The following is a 17260-nucleotide window of genomic DNA, read 5'->3' as shown; positions in this document are numbered from 1 at the left end:
TATTTTTAACATAACAAAGAAACCTTTGCAGTAACATAAAACAAGAAACCCCTTGCATGTATAACAAGTATGTATGTAAGACAAGCTTTTCAATGTATCTCAGTATATGTGACAATAATAAACCAATTCTAATTCCATTTTCTCATGAATAATGTGCTGATGTGAAATCAACCATTGTTATTTCAGCCAAGCTGGTCTCCTTTACCAATGAACCTTGCTTGTCCATGTTTAACTCACAGTCTTTGTATGAAATGAAGCTCTCTAGTGATCAGGAATTGGAAGCAAAGAAGACAAAGCGGTTCTCGCTCAACGCTGACATACTGTTTGGCCAAGATCCAATCTACCAACAACACGTAGGTCAAGAGTTAACCCATCAGAATTTATCTGTGTGATTTCATTTGGTCAAACATTGCAAATATTTAACTTTTATTAAGAAAAATGACTGAATTTTCTTATGTGAAATTTACAGCACAGACAGAATATTTACCTATCTACTCTGCGCTGGCATAAAAGGCACCTAAACTAGCATTCATCTTCCCAGTTCAGACTCCCGTAACTCATGAAGGTTTACCACCATTTCGAGGACTATAAGTACTTACTTCCCTGGCGACACCAAAGTCTGTAACATGTTATTGCTCAATTTGTTAAAATACTGGACTGATAATTTCAACTCTGGTAGGGACCAGGGGAATGTTGTGAAACAGGGACTTAGGAGTGCAAGTGGTTAGATTGCTGAAAGCAGTGTCACTGGTGGACAGGGTGGTGAAGAAGGTGTTTCGCATGGTGGCCTTCATCACTCAGTGTATTGAATTTAGGAGTTGGTAAGTTACACAGTAAAATGTTGGTGACACTTCACTTCTAGTACTGTGTCTAATTTTAGTTACCCTGCTATAGTAAAGATGTTATTAAACTATAGTGAGTCCAGTAAATATTTTCTAGACTTATGGGTATGAATTACATGGGAGAGGGTGGTTTCATAGTCTAGGACTTTATTCCCTGGAATTTAGGAGACTGTTGGGCAATATAGTCAGCATGTACGAGTTGAACCAAAGGGCCCATGTCCATGAAATATGACCCTATTTTTGGCTAATCTGGTGGAGTTGTAACTGATGGAATAGATAAAGAGGAACTAGAGGGTGTGCTTATCTGGACTTCCTGATATATTTAATAAGGTTCCATACAGGATTAGAACGTGGAACTCAACCTGAGCGCTGAAGAACATTAGAAAGGTGAAAACTTCTAATTGAACTCTTCCACCTCCCCCCAAAAAATGCAGTTGATATGAGAGCAATATTGAATTTGTCAAAGTGAAATTAAATTTTGCTAGAGAAAGGGAGGGTGTTGGGTTATAGGAACTATGGGTTATGGAACATAGATGGAGCTAACTTGTAAACCAGACTTGGTTTAATTAAAGAGGGTTGGTGAGGGAAGTCTGTTTGAAATAAAAACAGAAATGCTGGAAGTACCCAGTAAACTAAATAACATCTGTCAAGAGGGAAATGGAGTTGGCACTGCGTAACAAACACCCTTCCTTCAAAATGGGGAAAAAAGGCATGTTTAAAGTTTTTTAAATTATGGAGAAGGAGAGGAGGATATCCATTGCAGGATGTAAACAAAGAAAAGTATTCTTTTGTTGATGGCTGAGAAAGAGTGGTATAGACTTTTTATTCACAATTGTTATTGTGTGAAGAAGAGTAAATAGAGGGAAACTTGCATAAATAAATTAAATTATCAGAGTCATAGAAAGGGTCAATAGTCAGAATCATTTTCCTGGGTAGAAATATCAAATGCTACAAGGTGTAGTGTTGTGTTGAGAACGGGTAAGTTTAGAGAAGATGTATGAAGAAAGACATTTCCAGAGTGGTAGCTGCCTGAAAAGTGCTGTTCAGAGAAATGGTGGAAGTAAAGATGATAGTGATGTTTAAGAGGCATTTGGACAGACATAAGGACAGGCAGGGAATAGAAATATAGACCCAATGCAGATAGATGGGATTTGTTTAAATTGACATCATGTTAAGCACATAGACCATGGGATGAAAGGCATGTTTCTGTGCTGGACATCTTTGTCCTATGTAACACAGGGGAGAAGAGAAAAAAAACAATGCTGGATCTGTGGGAATTATGGGAGGAGACTGCTGGGACAGGATTTTCAAGTCTTTGCTGACCACAGGTGAGGTTACGAGGTGAGTGGAGCACAGCAAATGTGGTTCTTTTAATCATGAAAGGCAGCAAGTGAAGCTTAGTAGTTACAGGCCTGTGAGACTCATGCGTGGTTGGGAAGCTATCGGGGCAAAAGCTTTTGAGTGACATCTGATTGGTTTGGAGGAGACTAAGTATATTGATGATGAGAATCCTATTGACACTGGTCCAAAAGCCTACAGAATCCAGTTTAGCAAATCAGACAGATTGAGGAAGAGGTGATGGTGGTTTGTTTGTAATTGGAAGTCCATGATCAGTGGTGTATCACGGGGACAGGTGTAGGGACTTTTACTGTTTGTTAGACAAAGAATTATACATAATGGAAAAAAGTCCTTCAGCCCATCAGGTTCATTCTGACCAAATTCCTCATCTAAGCTAGTGAATTACGGTCAGCCAGTCAGTTATGTTAAAATCATTGTGAGAAGCTTTAGTTCATATAAATTGCTGTTGTTTCAGAAGATGGTCCTCTATCATCTCAGGAGGGAAGTGAGATCTCTGATACCAGAATTGTATTCCAAGAAGACTGAATGTCTAAGGGGGAATTTGATTGAAATTTTCAATCTTGCATATTCAAGGGATTGGTTAGTTGATTGGTCAGACCCAATAGATGTAAAAATCAGAGCCCAGTCTTTTAGGAGGGAGGTCAGGAAACAGGGCATATAAGTTGCATTCAAATCTTTAAACAGCTGTTTTCCTTGGACAATGATTCCTTTCAAATTGAAGGTTGATTTTCATTAGCCAAGATGTCATAGGTAAAGGTAGAAATATAAAGACGGATCACTGGTCGCTCCTAAGGCATAGGAGAAGGAGGGGGTGAGCTGGGTCCCTTGTGCCAAAGGTGATCTTTCACTTCAGCACCACATTACCGTCATATCCTAAATCCTTTAATTTCCTTAACATACAAATAGCTTTGATCTTTGTTTTAGAGTATACTAAAAGACTGAACCTACATAGCCCTTTGGGTGGAGAATTTTAAAGGTTAACAGCTCTCTCTGTGAAAAATCAATTCTCAGCTCTCATCAGGATGGGCAAACCCTTCCAATTCTCTGGACATCCCAGCCTAGGGAAATACTGTCCTTGCATTTACCCTGTCAATCCACAAGGATTTGTATGCTTCAATATGTTCATTTCTCAAATTTTCTAAATGTATGGGTGTAGTCTGATAATCTTAATTGATGATAAAATAGCTCAAATAATTAAAAGGCACCCTTCCCCCAATCCAGAAGTGAAATAGGCATTAACATTAAATGAACAATAAAAAGTGAATATCAAAATGTTTAGCTACATGGTGATGTTGCACAGGACTATTCTTAATGAGACCAAAGTGTATTTGAGTTAAGGAAATGTCTTCAGTACCCTGTCTACCTGTGTTATGGTATTTATTTATGAGCATATGCATTTGGAGAAGGAGGAAATCACTCAGTGATTTAAGCCAGACCCACCCTTTATTATGTCATAGATGATGACTATTCTATACTTTCTGTAACCAATTTATTGAATTTACTACTATCAATGAACATGTACTCCAAACACTAAATATCCAACCGCACCTCTTGGGTGTGGGGGTGCTCGATAAAGACACCTATAGATGATAAAATATTTTTAAAAATCTGATTAATAATGAGGAGGAAAGCTTTAAAGTGTAGCAGATATAACTTGTAAGTTCATTGGTCAAAACAGATTCAGCTTAGTCAAATGTGAGTTAATGCAACTAGGAGGTGCAAAATCACAGTAAATGGGAGAGTTTTGAGAGGATTGGAGGGAACAGGAGGACCTTGAAGGGCATGGTTAATAAAATGATCAGCAAGGTGTTTATTCTTTAGCTACATTGTTGAAGAATAAAAAGGGAGGTTATTCCAAAACAGTATGTAACACCAGATAGACCTAAGCCTGCACTTTTTTTTGTTTTGGTGACTGCTATCATTACACTGGATAAGTTATAGAGGAAATTTGAGTGGAGCATAGCTAGGAGGAAATATTGGATCAGTTGAAGGTGTTCTGAGATGGAATGGTTTAGTTAAGATGACAGACTGGAGAAGCTGTAGTAGATCTGTTCTCTCTGGAGTGGGAGATATTATGAGGGGCATGATTAAGCTATATAAAATTAGGAGGTGCACAGAAAGGGTAGACTGCAGGAAACTTTTTCCCCATATTGGAGGTGATAAACCTAGAGGATGTAGGCTTAGAGTAAGTGGGAAGACATTCTGAGGGGATGTAGGGAAGATCTTTTTCCCCAGAGGTGGTGAGCTCCTGGAATGCCCTGCCTGAGAGAATGGTTGAAGTTGGGTTACTGAGATTATTTAAGAAGTGTCTAAATATGCACCTGATAAGCATTTAGGCATAGAAGATTGTGGACCAGTTGCTGAGCAATGGGATTAACGTGAAAGGGTGCCCACTGTTTAACGTGAATGAGTTGAGCTGAGTGGCCTGTTTCCATATGGTATGAGTCTATGACTCTGTTTTCATTAGACAGAAGAGGCTGGATATAAGGCTTTGGGTAGAATACTCCTGGAGGAACTCAATGTGTCAGGCAGCATCTATGGTGCAAAAGTATAGTTGATGTTTTTGGTTGACACACTGCACCTGCAGTCCCTGTGCCTCTAAAATAATTTGTAGAAGGATTAGAGAAGATCTAAGGGTGATGGAGTCCTGGAACTGGCAGGTAAGGGTAGTAGAAGCAGAAACCCTTTTTATATTTAAACAGTACTTGGATATAATTACATAGCTGTTATATGCAGGAAGAAGAACTAGGTGCTATAAAGTGGGATTAGATAGTCATTTAAAATAAAGATATGTAGAAATCCCTTCTCACAGGGGTTGTTGAATCTCTGAAATTCTCTGCCCTACACAGAAGTGGATTAGTACTTAAGTACATACTATTTATTATAAATTACTATAATTGCACATTGAACATTTAGATGGAGACGTAACGTAAAGATTTTACTCATGAATATGAAGGATGTAAGTAATAAAGTCAATTCAATTCAACTTACTTCAAGATGGACAGATATCTTTATAGCAAAGATCTGGCACACAGCAGCTGAGGTCAGGAATAAATATGCCATGATCATATTGAATTGTGGGGCAGGTTTGAGTTGCTAAGTGGCTTACTCCTTCTCTTATTTTCTTGTGGTCTTGTGTTCTCCCCATTCCTGCCCCAAATTGTCTCTATTTCTTTTTCCCACTGTCTCTGAGTTGCTCTTGTACATTATGACTGTACTGTTCAGTACATGTTATCATTGAGTAATACACTCTAAATGCAGCAGTTCTAGTTATTTCCTTCTTTGTTGTTATCTGAAGATATTTGATACCAATAGCATGCCAACATCTCTTGAAAGGACCTCTTGCAAATCCAGGACTTCAACACAATTTCCATTTCTCTCTCTACTTTTGTTTGTCTTGTTCTCAGATCTCTTCCTTGACTAATATCATAACATGTTTATCTTTGGCTTCTAGCTCACTAAACTGCAGAATTTGATAAGAGCCTCAATGGCAGAAGTAACACAGTACAGCAGAAAATTTGAGCAATACTCTGTTATGGTGGATCAGGCCATGAATCTGGATCTTGAAGCTTTAGTAAGGCAGCAGGAGTGGAGCCCAGGGGAATTCAGAAGCATGTTGGAGGTTTACACAGAATATGTCATGAGTGTAAGAAACATGACAGTGGAGAGACGGGTCCGGTTGGTGAAAGTGGTGAGCCAGCAGTATCAGGCGGACTGCTTTCCCTATTTGGAAATGGTGATCCATGAACTGCATAACCACCTGAAGAACACTGCTTACAAAAAGTCTAGTGAACTGCTAAGTGTGAGTACTTGTTCACCGTTCTTGTAGTTTATTAATGTTATCACTGTAAGTGAGTTCCAGTTTAATACCTTCCAGCTCCTGCAAGAGACACTTTTGGTGCAGACTCTGTGTTTGGCAAGCCTATGTGTTTGCATTTTCCTGCACTGATTTACCCCTTCCCTTGGATGCCTGGCTAATATAGTGTCATACAGCATGGAAACAGGATCCTCAGCCCAGCTGGTAAATAATGACCTAGATGCTCTTATTTGCCTGGATTTAGCCTATATCGTTCTAAATATCTCCTGTCCATATATCTGTCCAACTGATTTTTTAAAAAAATTGTTATTGTACTTGCCTCAATTACTTCTTCTGGCAGTATATGTCCCCACCACCTATTTTTAAAAAAAGTTACCTTCACATTTCTATTAATTATAATTATTTCCTCTCTTACTTTAAGCATATTGCTCAACCCTAGGAAATTGATAGTGTTCAATCAAATATATTATATAATAACCTTTTGATTTTATATAACTTTATAAGGTCCCCTCAGTTTTCTACAGCCAAAAGAAAAGGCCTAAGCTGCTCAACCTCTCCCTTAATGCAGTACCTCAAGTCCTGCCAACACTATGGTAAATCTTTTTATCACGTTTCCCAGTTGAGTAACATCCTTCCTATAGCTGAATAACCTAAACTGAACACAAAACTCTAAATGCAGCCTTACCAATGTCTTTTACACCCTAAATTGTACCTTGTTTCCAGTGGGATAGCACCTCTCAGCAATGGCTGTCCTACATGTATTATTATTATTATTTTTATATAGTCTCTGTGGACGGGCTGAAAAATTGCAAGGCAATAAAGTAAGGCAAGTAGCCTATCTGGTGCTAAAATAGGTGGAAAGAAGGGCTCACACCACCCATGGCAAAATCCAGGTTTTTAGCACAGTTAACAATCTTGAGATGAGACATCTTGGACCTGATGAAAGTGTTACGTAATCCCATAACTGGATCACTTACCAGCAAAGGTAGAGAGGTCCGTTGAAGTCTGATGGTACTATTTTTTTTAAAGTATTTATTGATAAAGGGGCACAAAAATAAGATTAATGCAAACATACAGATAATATACGTCGTCAATACTAAATCTAAAGTGCAGCTATGATCATAACCAATAAAATGTAACTATCGTTGTCTAAGGGATAATGTATTGTCCGATGGAGATATAAAAGTCATTAGCTCGTTCAGGCTGCAGCGTTTTGGGTTTAAGAGAGGGAGGCGTTTAAACTTGCCCAAGTCTTTTATGATGCCAATCCGTTGAGTCAGGGGAGTGGGTTTCCCCGTTGTTAGCTAAAAAGCCGTTTTCCATGGTTTCAGCCACCAATTCCAGCCACGGAATTGAACGCACGTGGCTTGGTTTCTGATGACCATCTGCTGTTACGTGGTCGCTTAACGTTTCTTCTGGTGCGTCTGAGAGGTTGTTCCTACAGCCCCTCTTTTATTCTGACTCACAGGGTTGTAGATGTCAATCAGGTTGGGGGTGATGCAATCTCTCCTTTAACCAGCCCACTTTGCCCGAGGGCATTCACGTAGCAGAGCACCTCAATCCACAAATCTGTCTCTAAGAGACAATGGCCATGTCCTGTAGCTTTACATCGCTATGGGGGGGGGGGGGAGAAACGTGACATCCTGCACGTCTCCCCCTCATGTGTTGGGCCCCCTTTTGACTCAACCCAACAGTGATCTGGCGATTCTCACAAGGGAGGGGGCTACGGACGTAACAAAAGCCTGCAGTCAAAGTCAAAGTCCTTCATTTCATTCCATGTTGGATCATTGACGAGATCCTATTTCTGGAATGCTTTTTGTAATTTGACAATCCTGTAGTATTTTCAGGGTAAGCAGAAGGGACCTACTTTCATTCACAGAGCAGTTCATTACAAGGGAACATAGACTTAAGTTCATGGGGAAAGGAATTAGAGGCGCCACAAGAGACAGCAGATGCTGGAATCTGCAGCAACAGATAAGATGTTGGAAGAACACAATGGATCAGGCAGCATCTATAGAGGGAAATGGACTGTCAAAGTTCTGGGCTGAGACCCTTCATGTCACCAAAGATACTGTACTTGCAAATTTCGATCGATGTATAGTGGAGAACATGCTGATTGGTTGCATCACCACCTGATATGGAGGCTTTAATGCACAGGATAGCAAGAGGTTCAGCCCAGCTCTATCAGGGGCACACCTTTCCCTGTCATTGACTTCATCTTCAAGAGGTGGTGCCTTAAGAAGGTGGTGTCCATCATTAAGGACTCTCACTTTGAAGACTTAGAGAACTTTGTTGGTGTGGTGAGTGGATAAACTCAACATGTCCTTTGTTTCATTTTTAGGTGATTGAAGAAGCTCAGAAGAATCTCAGTAAGGAACCAGAAACTATTGACATGTTTGGGAAACACTTGCTGTTCCTGTCTCGAATGGAGATAGAATTGCCCAAATTGGAGAGAAAGTTTCAAACTGTGACTCAGCTATATGGTATTGCCAATGAGTATGGTGTCTCCATCCCTCCTGAAGAAGTGGCACTCTATCAAATCCTGGTTCCAACTTTCCACAGCCTGAAATCCAACATCCTCTACTTTGAGGCCATAAAAGAAAGCAACATCAAAAAATTCAGTGAAAACCTGGAGAGAGACATCAGTAACCTTTACAATGATCTAATGCAAGTTAAATATAAGGTAATGCCACAGAGAACTGAGTGTGAACAGTGGCATGGTTTGGAAAATGCTGCTTTCATCTTTATGCTTTTCATTTGAAACAATTTTCGGGGAAGTGAATATACAGTCAAACAAAAACCAACTAGCAGGTTCAAAACAGCTGAGACAGAAGTAATTGTATAATGTTGTACAGTACTTAAATTGGAGTAGTGCAGATCCCACAAAGTCATGTTTCTATTTTGATCTTTCCCCTTGACTGATCTCCAATTCCCTGATCTCCCTCTTGACCACTTGATGCAATTAATAGGTAAATAGTGCTTACCCCAAAATGGATACAGAGATTCACACCACTTCCTTATTTTTTTCAATATATGAATGACTACAATATTGTTGCTTCCTACACTAGAATTCATTTTAAATAACATTACATTTGCAGCTAATTTGCACTCTACTTTCATTTTTACACACTGTATATTTGAATATTCGCTCAGTTTTTAGCTATCTTTATCTGCATCTCATAGTACAAGCTATTCAATAGTCTTATTACAGTAGGGTAGGAACTACCCTTGAGCTTGGTGATACATACTCTCAGGCTTTTGCCTTTACTGCTGAATGAGGGGTGGTGGGGGGGAGAAGAAGAGAGAATGTCCAGGGTGTGTAGAGTCCTGATTATGTCGACTGTTCTACCAAGGCATTGAAAAGTGTAGACAGAGTCAGTGGAGGGGAGGCTGTTTTCTGTGATGTGCTGAGCCGTTTCCGCAACTTTCTGTAGCTTCACGGGTAAAGCAGTTTCCTTGCCAAGCTATGATGCATTTGGACAAGATGCTTTCTATGGAAAATGCAAGGGTCAAAGGGAATATGCCAAATTTCTTTAGCTTCCTGAGGAAGTAGAAGCACTTGGTGAGTTTTCTTGGCTTCGGCATCTGTATGGTTGGACCGGCACAGACTTCTGGTGAGGTTCACTCCCAACCCTTGAATCTCTCAACCCTTGACATCAGTTGATGTAAATAGGAGTATGTACACTGCCCTTTCCTGAGGTCATTATCCTGCTCTATAGTTTTGCTAATATTGAGCATGTTGTCATGATACCATCTCAGTAAGCTCTCTGTCTTTTTCCAGTATTAACTCATCATTCAGAATCAGGTTATTATCACTGACATATGTTATTAAATTTGTTGTTTTGTAGCAGCAGCAGGACAGCAGAATACACACTGTATGAAATACTATAAGTTACTTTAAGAATATATAGTATAAAACTAAATAAATAGTACAAAAAGTGAGCAAAACAGTGAGATAGTGTTAATAAAAACACAAAACGCTGGCAGAACTCAGCAGGCCAGACTGCATCCGTGGGAGGAGGTAGTGACGACATTTCGGGCCGAAACCCTTCATGTGTTCATAGACCATTCAGAAATCGGATAATGTTGAAATCATTATTTGAGATTTGCTCACAATCTCACAATGGTGGTATCATCTGTAAGCATTCTAACAGGCTATGTCACTGTCTGGTATGGGAGTCTATTGCACAGGGCTGAAAGAAGCTGCAGAGGGTCATAAATTTAGTCGGCTCCACCCTGATACTCACTTACAAAGTACCCGGGACATTTTCAAGGAGTGGTGTCTCAGAAAGGCAGTGTCCATTATTAAGGACCCCTGGCACCCAGGGCATGCCCTTTTCTCATTGTTACCATCAGGTAGAAGGTACAGAAGCCTGACGGTACACACTCAGCGATTCAGGAACAGCTTCTTCCCCTATCCCATCTGATTCCTAAAAGAACATTGAATCTATGGACACTAACTCACTTTTAAAATATATATTATTTCTGTTTTTGCACAATTTTTAATCTATTCAATATACATATACTGTGAATTATTTATCTATTTATTGTTCTCCTATATTATGTATTGCATTGAACTGCTGCTGATAAGTTAACAAATTTCATGACACATGCCGGTGATAATAAACCTGATTCTGATTCTGAAGTTAGAATTTGAGTTAGAATAGAATCTGGCTACAGTTGAGTGTATAGGGAGTAGAGTGGGACTGAAGATGCAGCCTTCTGGGATGCTAGTAATGGGAATAAACATGGGTAAGGTGCAGATGTGTATTCCTACTGATTGTGTCTGTTCACCAAAAAGTCAAGGATTCAGTTGTAAAGGGAGGTGTTGAGTCACAGTTGTAAGAGGTTGGAGATGAGCTTGCTTGGAATTATACTATTGAAGGTGGAGCTGTAGTCTATTGTAGATGTCTTTACTGTCCAGATGCTTCAGAGGTGAGTGTAGGGTCAGGGAGATTCCATTCGCCGTATTTTGGTGTAGTTGAATTGCAGATGGGTTGAGGTTGTCTGGGAGGCTGGAGTTAACATGCACCATGACCAGTCTGGTTTTTTTAAATTGATTTTTCTATGCGTTTCTACAAAACAACTACAAAATGAAGAATAATACAGTGCAAAATAAGCATATCAAATATATAATTCATAACAATAAGGAAACAACACCCAAAATAAAATCAGATAAAGTTAGTATCCGCTCCACCCTCCCACTACAAAACTCCAGGCCAACCATTACAATATGTAAAAAAAATTAATCGGAGCGTTCGACCCCATAGAGCTGTAAATATATATTAAAAATTATAATGCTTACTACCGTGACCAGTCTCTTAAAGCACTTCATGATGGTGGATGTCAGAAAGTGGTATGCATTAAGGTATATTACCTTGCTTTCCTTAAGCATCTGGATTATAGTGATCTTCTTAAAGCATGTGGGAACCTCAGAATAAAGCTGGGAGGTTAACAATGTTTGAAAATGATTTGTCTCCTTGCACTACACTTGTTCTGTAACTATACACTATATCCTCCACTCTGTTTTCCTTTTTACTGCCTGGAATGATCTGGCTGGGTGCATGCAAGATAAAGCTTTTCTCTGTAACTTGGTATATGCGACAATAATGAACCAATGATAATAATAATAAACCATGTTTTGGTCTTTTAGGTGAGAAATCCTGCTCTCCTCCAGGCTGCTACCAGCCCACACAATGCTCTGGAGACCATCAATGCTCTGATGCTGGAAGTCTCCTCAATTGCCAGCAGGGCACGAACCTATAGCAACTATCAGGATCGCTTCTGCAGCTCAGGTAGCATTGTCTGCTCTGTCATTACCATTTCTGGGTCAATGCAGAAATGGCCAGGAAGGGTGAGCAGCCAGTCGCTGAAAGCACTGCTGTCTGAGACTGAGTACGAGTTGATGCTGATGAAGTTGCTGAGGGAATCAGAGAAGGATTGGAAGAATCTGCATGCAAACTGGATGGAGAACTGGTTTGATGAACTGAACGTTGATGCCATTCAAAAGGATGTCAACAGATTCACACAGACAATACATTTGCTGGAAAAAGGTCTGTGATACATGGCTGTAGTGCTAGCTCTGATATTTTATCCTGCTTTCCTAAAGACCATATTGAATGTCTGATGCCAGGCTTAAGGTTGGAGGGGAAAAATTAATTGTGTGATCCATGTGGGGAAAAATGACACCGATAGGAAAAATGGAATTCATTTCAGAGAAATGGAGTTGGGGATAGGCAGAACATAATAGCAGGGAGAATATGCCAGACTAGTTCAGTTGGTATTTCAAATTGTATTTGTTCTGCTTATGATATTTTGGAAAATAAATGATTGAACTGAAGAGGGTACGGAAGAGAGGGGTGTGAATGTTGTTAGGACTAGATAACTTTAGCTATAAGGAAAGATTGGATAGGCCTACCTGAATTATTTATTTTGGAACATTTGACCCTGCAGGAAACTCAACTGAGGCATGTAGTTTTATGAGGTGCTCAGCAGAATACGTAGGGAAGGCCTATTTTGCTTAGCAGAGTGGTCAAAAACTGGAAGGTGTAGGGTTCAAGTGATGGGTAGAAAGATTGTTGAGATGATGAGGAAACTGAATGCATCTAGAGGATGCTAGGGTCTGAATGTGACAGCCTACAAAGATGATGGGGTTAGGAACCAAAATCATCTTCATAATATTCTTGGATAAGGTATGAGAAGACACATCAGCTACAGGGCCATGGATCAATTGTTTAAAGGTAAAATCAGGCAGTGAAGAAGCTGGTTGGATGTGATGAACCAAATAGCCCTCTGTGTTGTAAGTATTCTGTGATTCTTTGAGTGCTAAATGGTTTAGTTTATATGTTTCTGTGTAACAGAAACTTACTGTGCTTGTGATCTCAAGTGAGAGTGTCTAAACGATTCAAATTTAACATAGAGATCCTTTTAATCTATTTTTCCATGCCAACTGTGAGGCATGTCTGTGCTAATCTTATCCATTAAATGCCTACAGGATTTCAAGTAACCCTCATTTCTGTCCTCTCCCCATTCTTCCAATCCTCTTCTGATTTCCCCTATTTTGTACCCTTTTTCACACCCATTCTCCTTGACCACCATTACCTGTTTCTGCACCCCCCCCCCACCTTCCTGGTTTCATCCACCTCGTACACACACATTTCATCCACTAGCTCTCCCACTTGGTGAAACTCTTCTGCACTCTGTATTGCTACCACATCCTTCCTGTGTGGTGACAGGGATTATACAAAATTGTACAGAATTGTTTAGTGAGCTGCAACATGATATCCTAACTCTTATACTCAATGCCTTGGCCTATGAAGGCAAACATGTCAAATGTACACTGTTGGTACTCTATCTCTCTGTGTTGCTACTTGCAGCAAGCTATAGACTTGCACCTTGAGGTCGCAATGGACATCAATGTTCCTAATTACCCTGCCATTTATTTTATTATATATCCTACTAGTCTTCCCAAAGTGTGTTATCTCATACTTATTCAGATTAAATTCCAAGCAAGTATGAGGTTAAGCAACCTTCATGGCAAACAAATTTTTCACTGTAGAAGGCTTATCATCTTTATATTATTCGAAATAATTATAAAATGGTATTCTGATCACAATCCTATGCTGCTAGGTTATTGGCAAACTTTTGCTCTGTTGTCAACACTGCCAGAAGCAGATTGTTGCACAGTAGTGTCTTATCTTGTTATTGTTGGATTCCCTTTCACTGTTGAGATTTTCTTTCCCCTTTAGGATTGCCACCAAATGATAGCGTTCCTCTTTTGAAGCAGGCAGTGTTTGACTTTAAAGAGATGTTGCCAATCATTGTGGCCCTGAGGAATCCTTGGCTGGAATCCCAGCATTGGGACACCATTGAGTATACAGTTGGTCGTTCAATCAAGGATAAACACCTCACGCTGGAAAATTTCATGAAGCTCAGGGTAAGACTTGTCACAGGAGGGTTGACAGATTACAGTAGGCACAGCGATGATGAGCATCTCTGAACTTGTGGATGCTTGCTGGATTCTGAGCCAAAGTTCTCATTGCCCTCCCCCTTATAGAAGGTGTACACAACTGATGGGACTAAAAAGAGACTCATTCTTCTCATTCCTCTTCTCAGTGCTTCCTAATGGAGTTCTTGACTTTAATACCTTCCAGTAACTTGCACAGCAGACATTTTAGGAGCCCTCTCATTCCATATTGATAATGGCTAAAGGTTCTTCTTTACCAGTGCAAGATTGCTGACATCTGTTGTGCCCCCCACCTGATCCTAGATGATGGTTTGTTTCCATGTATGTTATACATGGTACATTATAGTATATTTTAAAGTTTTCAAGGATGGTGGGTATGGCTGCCATGGCTGTTAAAGATTGAGTATCCCTAATTGCCAATGAACTGAGGAGCTTAGAACAATACAAACTGCATGGGAACTGACCAATTGGCTCATCATATCTGTGTTGACCATGTTGCCAAATTAAACTAAATCTATATTCCTGTACTTGAATTAGAGACTCACATTCAATTTCAGAGAATCTGAATCAGCTATTCAATAGAGACAGAGTCTGAGTTATACAGAATGCAAACAGACTCTTCAACTGACCGCTCCTGTGCTGTTCAGATTTTGATCTATGCTAGTCCAATTTGTTTGTGTGTAGCCTGTATCCCTCTAAGCCTTTACAATTCAATTGTAATGATACCCAGCACCACAACTTCTTTTGGCTGCTTGTTTCATATACTTACCACTCTGTTTTTTGCCTCTCACCTCAAATTATGCCTTTTAGTTTTAGACTGCCCTACTCTGGGATAAAACTGTGACTTTCAATCTTATCTACTTCCTTCAGATTTTGTATATCTCTATGAAGTTACCTCTCAACCTCCTATGCTCTAAGGAAAAAATCTATCAAGCCTCACTGTATAACCCAAGCCCTACAGTCCCAGCTACATCTTTGTGAATCTTTTCTGCACCATTTCCAGCTTAATGACATATTTTTGGTGGCTGGGTGACAAGAGTTGCAGACAGTACTCCAAAGTGTGAGCTCAATAACAACTAGTAGCCACAAAATAATACCACAACTCCTGTACTCAGTGTTCTGACTGATGAAGGTAAACCTGCCTAACACCTCTGTTGTATATTTAATATTTCAGTAATATTTGAGGAAAATATTGTAAATTTCTTGCTTGATTAAGCATTCTTTATCATTTGCATAATTCTTTATGGGTTATATGTAGAAGTATGTGAATGGCAAATGTCATCATGCCACTACATATAGGTCTGTACCTCACAAAAAGTAAAAACAAAATGAAAAGTAGACATGTTATTCCTGGATTTGTGTTTTGATTTCAATTAGTTTTGTGTTTTTGGATTTACAAAACGTAACAGTGGTGATAAATAAGTTTTAAATGAATCTGAGATGACTAACTGTTGAAGTGCAGCGAGACTTTTGAGCTAAAAAAAGTGTAGCGAGACGTTTGAGTTAAAGAAAAGCACAGCACGTGACTTCTTTAGAAAAAGAGAGAGATGGTTGAGTTAAATTTTAAAAAGGCTGAAAATGGGCAAAATTGAAGGGTTTATTAGTGAGTACCAGATGATGATGATGATGATAATAATAATAATAATAATCAAACACAGAAATGGCTAGCTATATCAGAAAGATAGATACGTTCAATTGCACAAGTTAACTGGTTGATGTATACTGAATGAATTGAGCAACATTTGAAGCAAATGAAATAGCCAATGCAAAGTAAGAAGCAGTTCTGTTGAGTGTAATAGGTGCAAATGCACTTAGTTTGCTCAGAAGTTTAACAGTTCCAACAAAACCAGCTAAAGTGAGATTTGATGATGTCATGAAAGTAATGCAGGAACATTTATAACCGAAACCATTGTTCATTGCAGAAAGTTTTAGATTTTGTAAGTGAAATTAAAAGGAACAGGAGTCCATTTCATCTTATGTGGCTGAATTCAAGAACTTATCCGAGCATTGTCAGTTCAGTGATGGGCATAATGACGCACTAAAAGATCATTTAGTTCATGGAATCTTATAAGAAAGCATTCAAAAACATTTAAAAGAGCAGTTAAAATAGTTGTATCAATGGAAACAGCAGTAGGAGATGCGATTGAGTTGCAGTCAGGAATGGAAGTGAGCGTGAGCATAATTGCAATATCTAAACAGAAATCTGTCTATGTTACCATTAAAGCAAGGGCTCACACAGACCAGAACAATGCAGGTTTAAAGGCAAAACTTGCAGAAAATGCAACAAAGTAGGACACATACAAAGAACATGTTGGGCAGACAAAAATAAATGGACGCACAAAAAAGAGAAAAAAATAAAAAGCTGAGTTGAGTTTCAAAAATAATATTAATCTGCATGATGAAAAATCTGATAATGATGAGAGTGATACAGGACTTGGTAGCCTTGAGATTTACAATGTGAAAATTCAGAAGAGACAAGCAATATGCCTTCCACTAGAAGTGAATGGCAAAATAGTTGAAATAGGCACTTGGCATTATTATGTACTGTAATGTATGATGTGGGTGATCATGATTTTTCATGGAAAATTTTTCTACGTAAGTGATTTGCCATTGCCTTCTTCTGGGCAGTGTCTTTACAAGATGGGTAACCCCAGCCATTATCAATACTCTTCAGAGAATGTCTGCCTGGTATCAGTGGTCATATAACCAGGACTTGTGATATGTACCAGCTGTTCATACACCACCTGCTCCCATTGGCTTCATGTGACACTGATTGGGAAACTAAGCGGGTACAGCTTGTTTAAGGGTGATCTGCAGCCCAGTGGAGGGAAAGAGCACCTTATAGCTCCTGTAGTAGAGACGCATCTCCACCCCACCACCCCATTAGACTCTGGCTCAGCTGTTTCAGTCATTCCACAAAATGAGTTTGAACAGCTTTTGGAAGATACAGCAGAATAGTGCAGTGAAGGTGTGCAAGGCCCTTAACCCAGAGGTTGATGTATTAAAATCATCCTCTTCTATTTGGGTGCCACAGTAGTGCTGCGGTTAGCGTGATGCTATTACATTTCAGGGCATTCTGGAGTTTGGAATTCAATTCTGGTGCCATTTTTTGTATGTCCTCTCAGTGGAATGCGTTGGTTTGTTCTGGGTCCTCTGGTTCCCTCCCATAATCCAAGTATGTATCAGGAAGGTTAATTGGTCATTGTAAGTTGTCCCATGATTAAGTTAGGGTTAATGGGTTTGTTGGGGGTTGTTGGAGTGGAGTGGTTCGAAGAG

General features: G+C 39.4%; 1 protein-coding gene across 1 annotated transcript in view; it reads left to right on the top strand.

The window, feature by feature from the left end:
* LOC132401346 (dynein axonemal heavy chain 6-like) overlaps positions 1 to 17260 on the top strand; it is a 545526-nt gene that overhangs the window by 135568 nt on the left and 392698 nt on the right. The window contains exons 18-22 of the mRNA XM_059983475.1: positions 187 to 353; positions 5656 to 6003; positions 8360 to 8701; positions 11672 to 12071; positions 13767 to 13954. Of these exons, the coding sequence (XP_059839458.1) occupies positions 187 to 353; positions 5656 to 6003; positions 8360 to 8701; positions 11672 to 12071; positions 13767 to 13954 (1445 nt within the window). The remainder of the gene's footprint in view (positions 1 to 186; positions 354 to 5655; positions 6004 to 8359; positions 8702 to 11671; positions 12072 to 13766; positions 13955 to 17260) is intronic.

Source organism: Hypanus sabinus, chromosome 10 (assembly GCF_030144855.1).
Source record: "Hypanus sabinus isolate sHypSab1 chromosome 10, sHypSab1.hap1, whole genome shotgun sequence".
In the NCBI taxonomy this organism is placed as follows: Eukaryota; Metazoa; Chordata; class Chondrichthyes; order Myliobatiformes; family Dasyatidae; genus Hypanus; species Hypanus sabinus.
The sequence above is the reverse complement of the archived record's forward strand: the minus strand, read 5'-3'. Positions and strand labels throughout refer to the sequence as shown.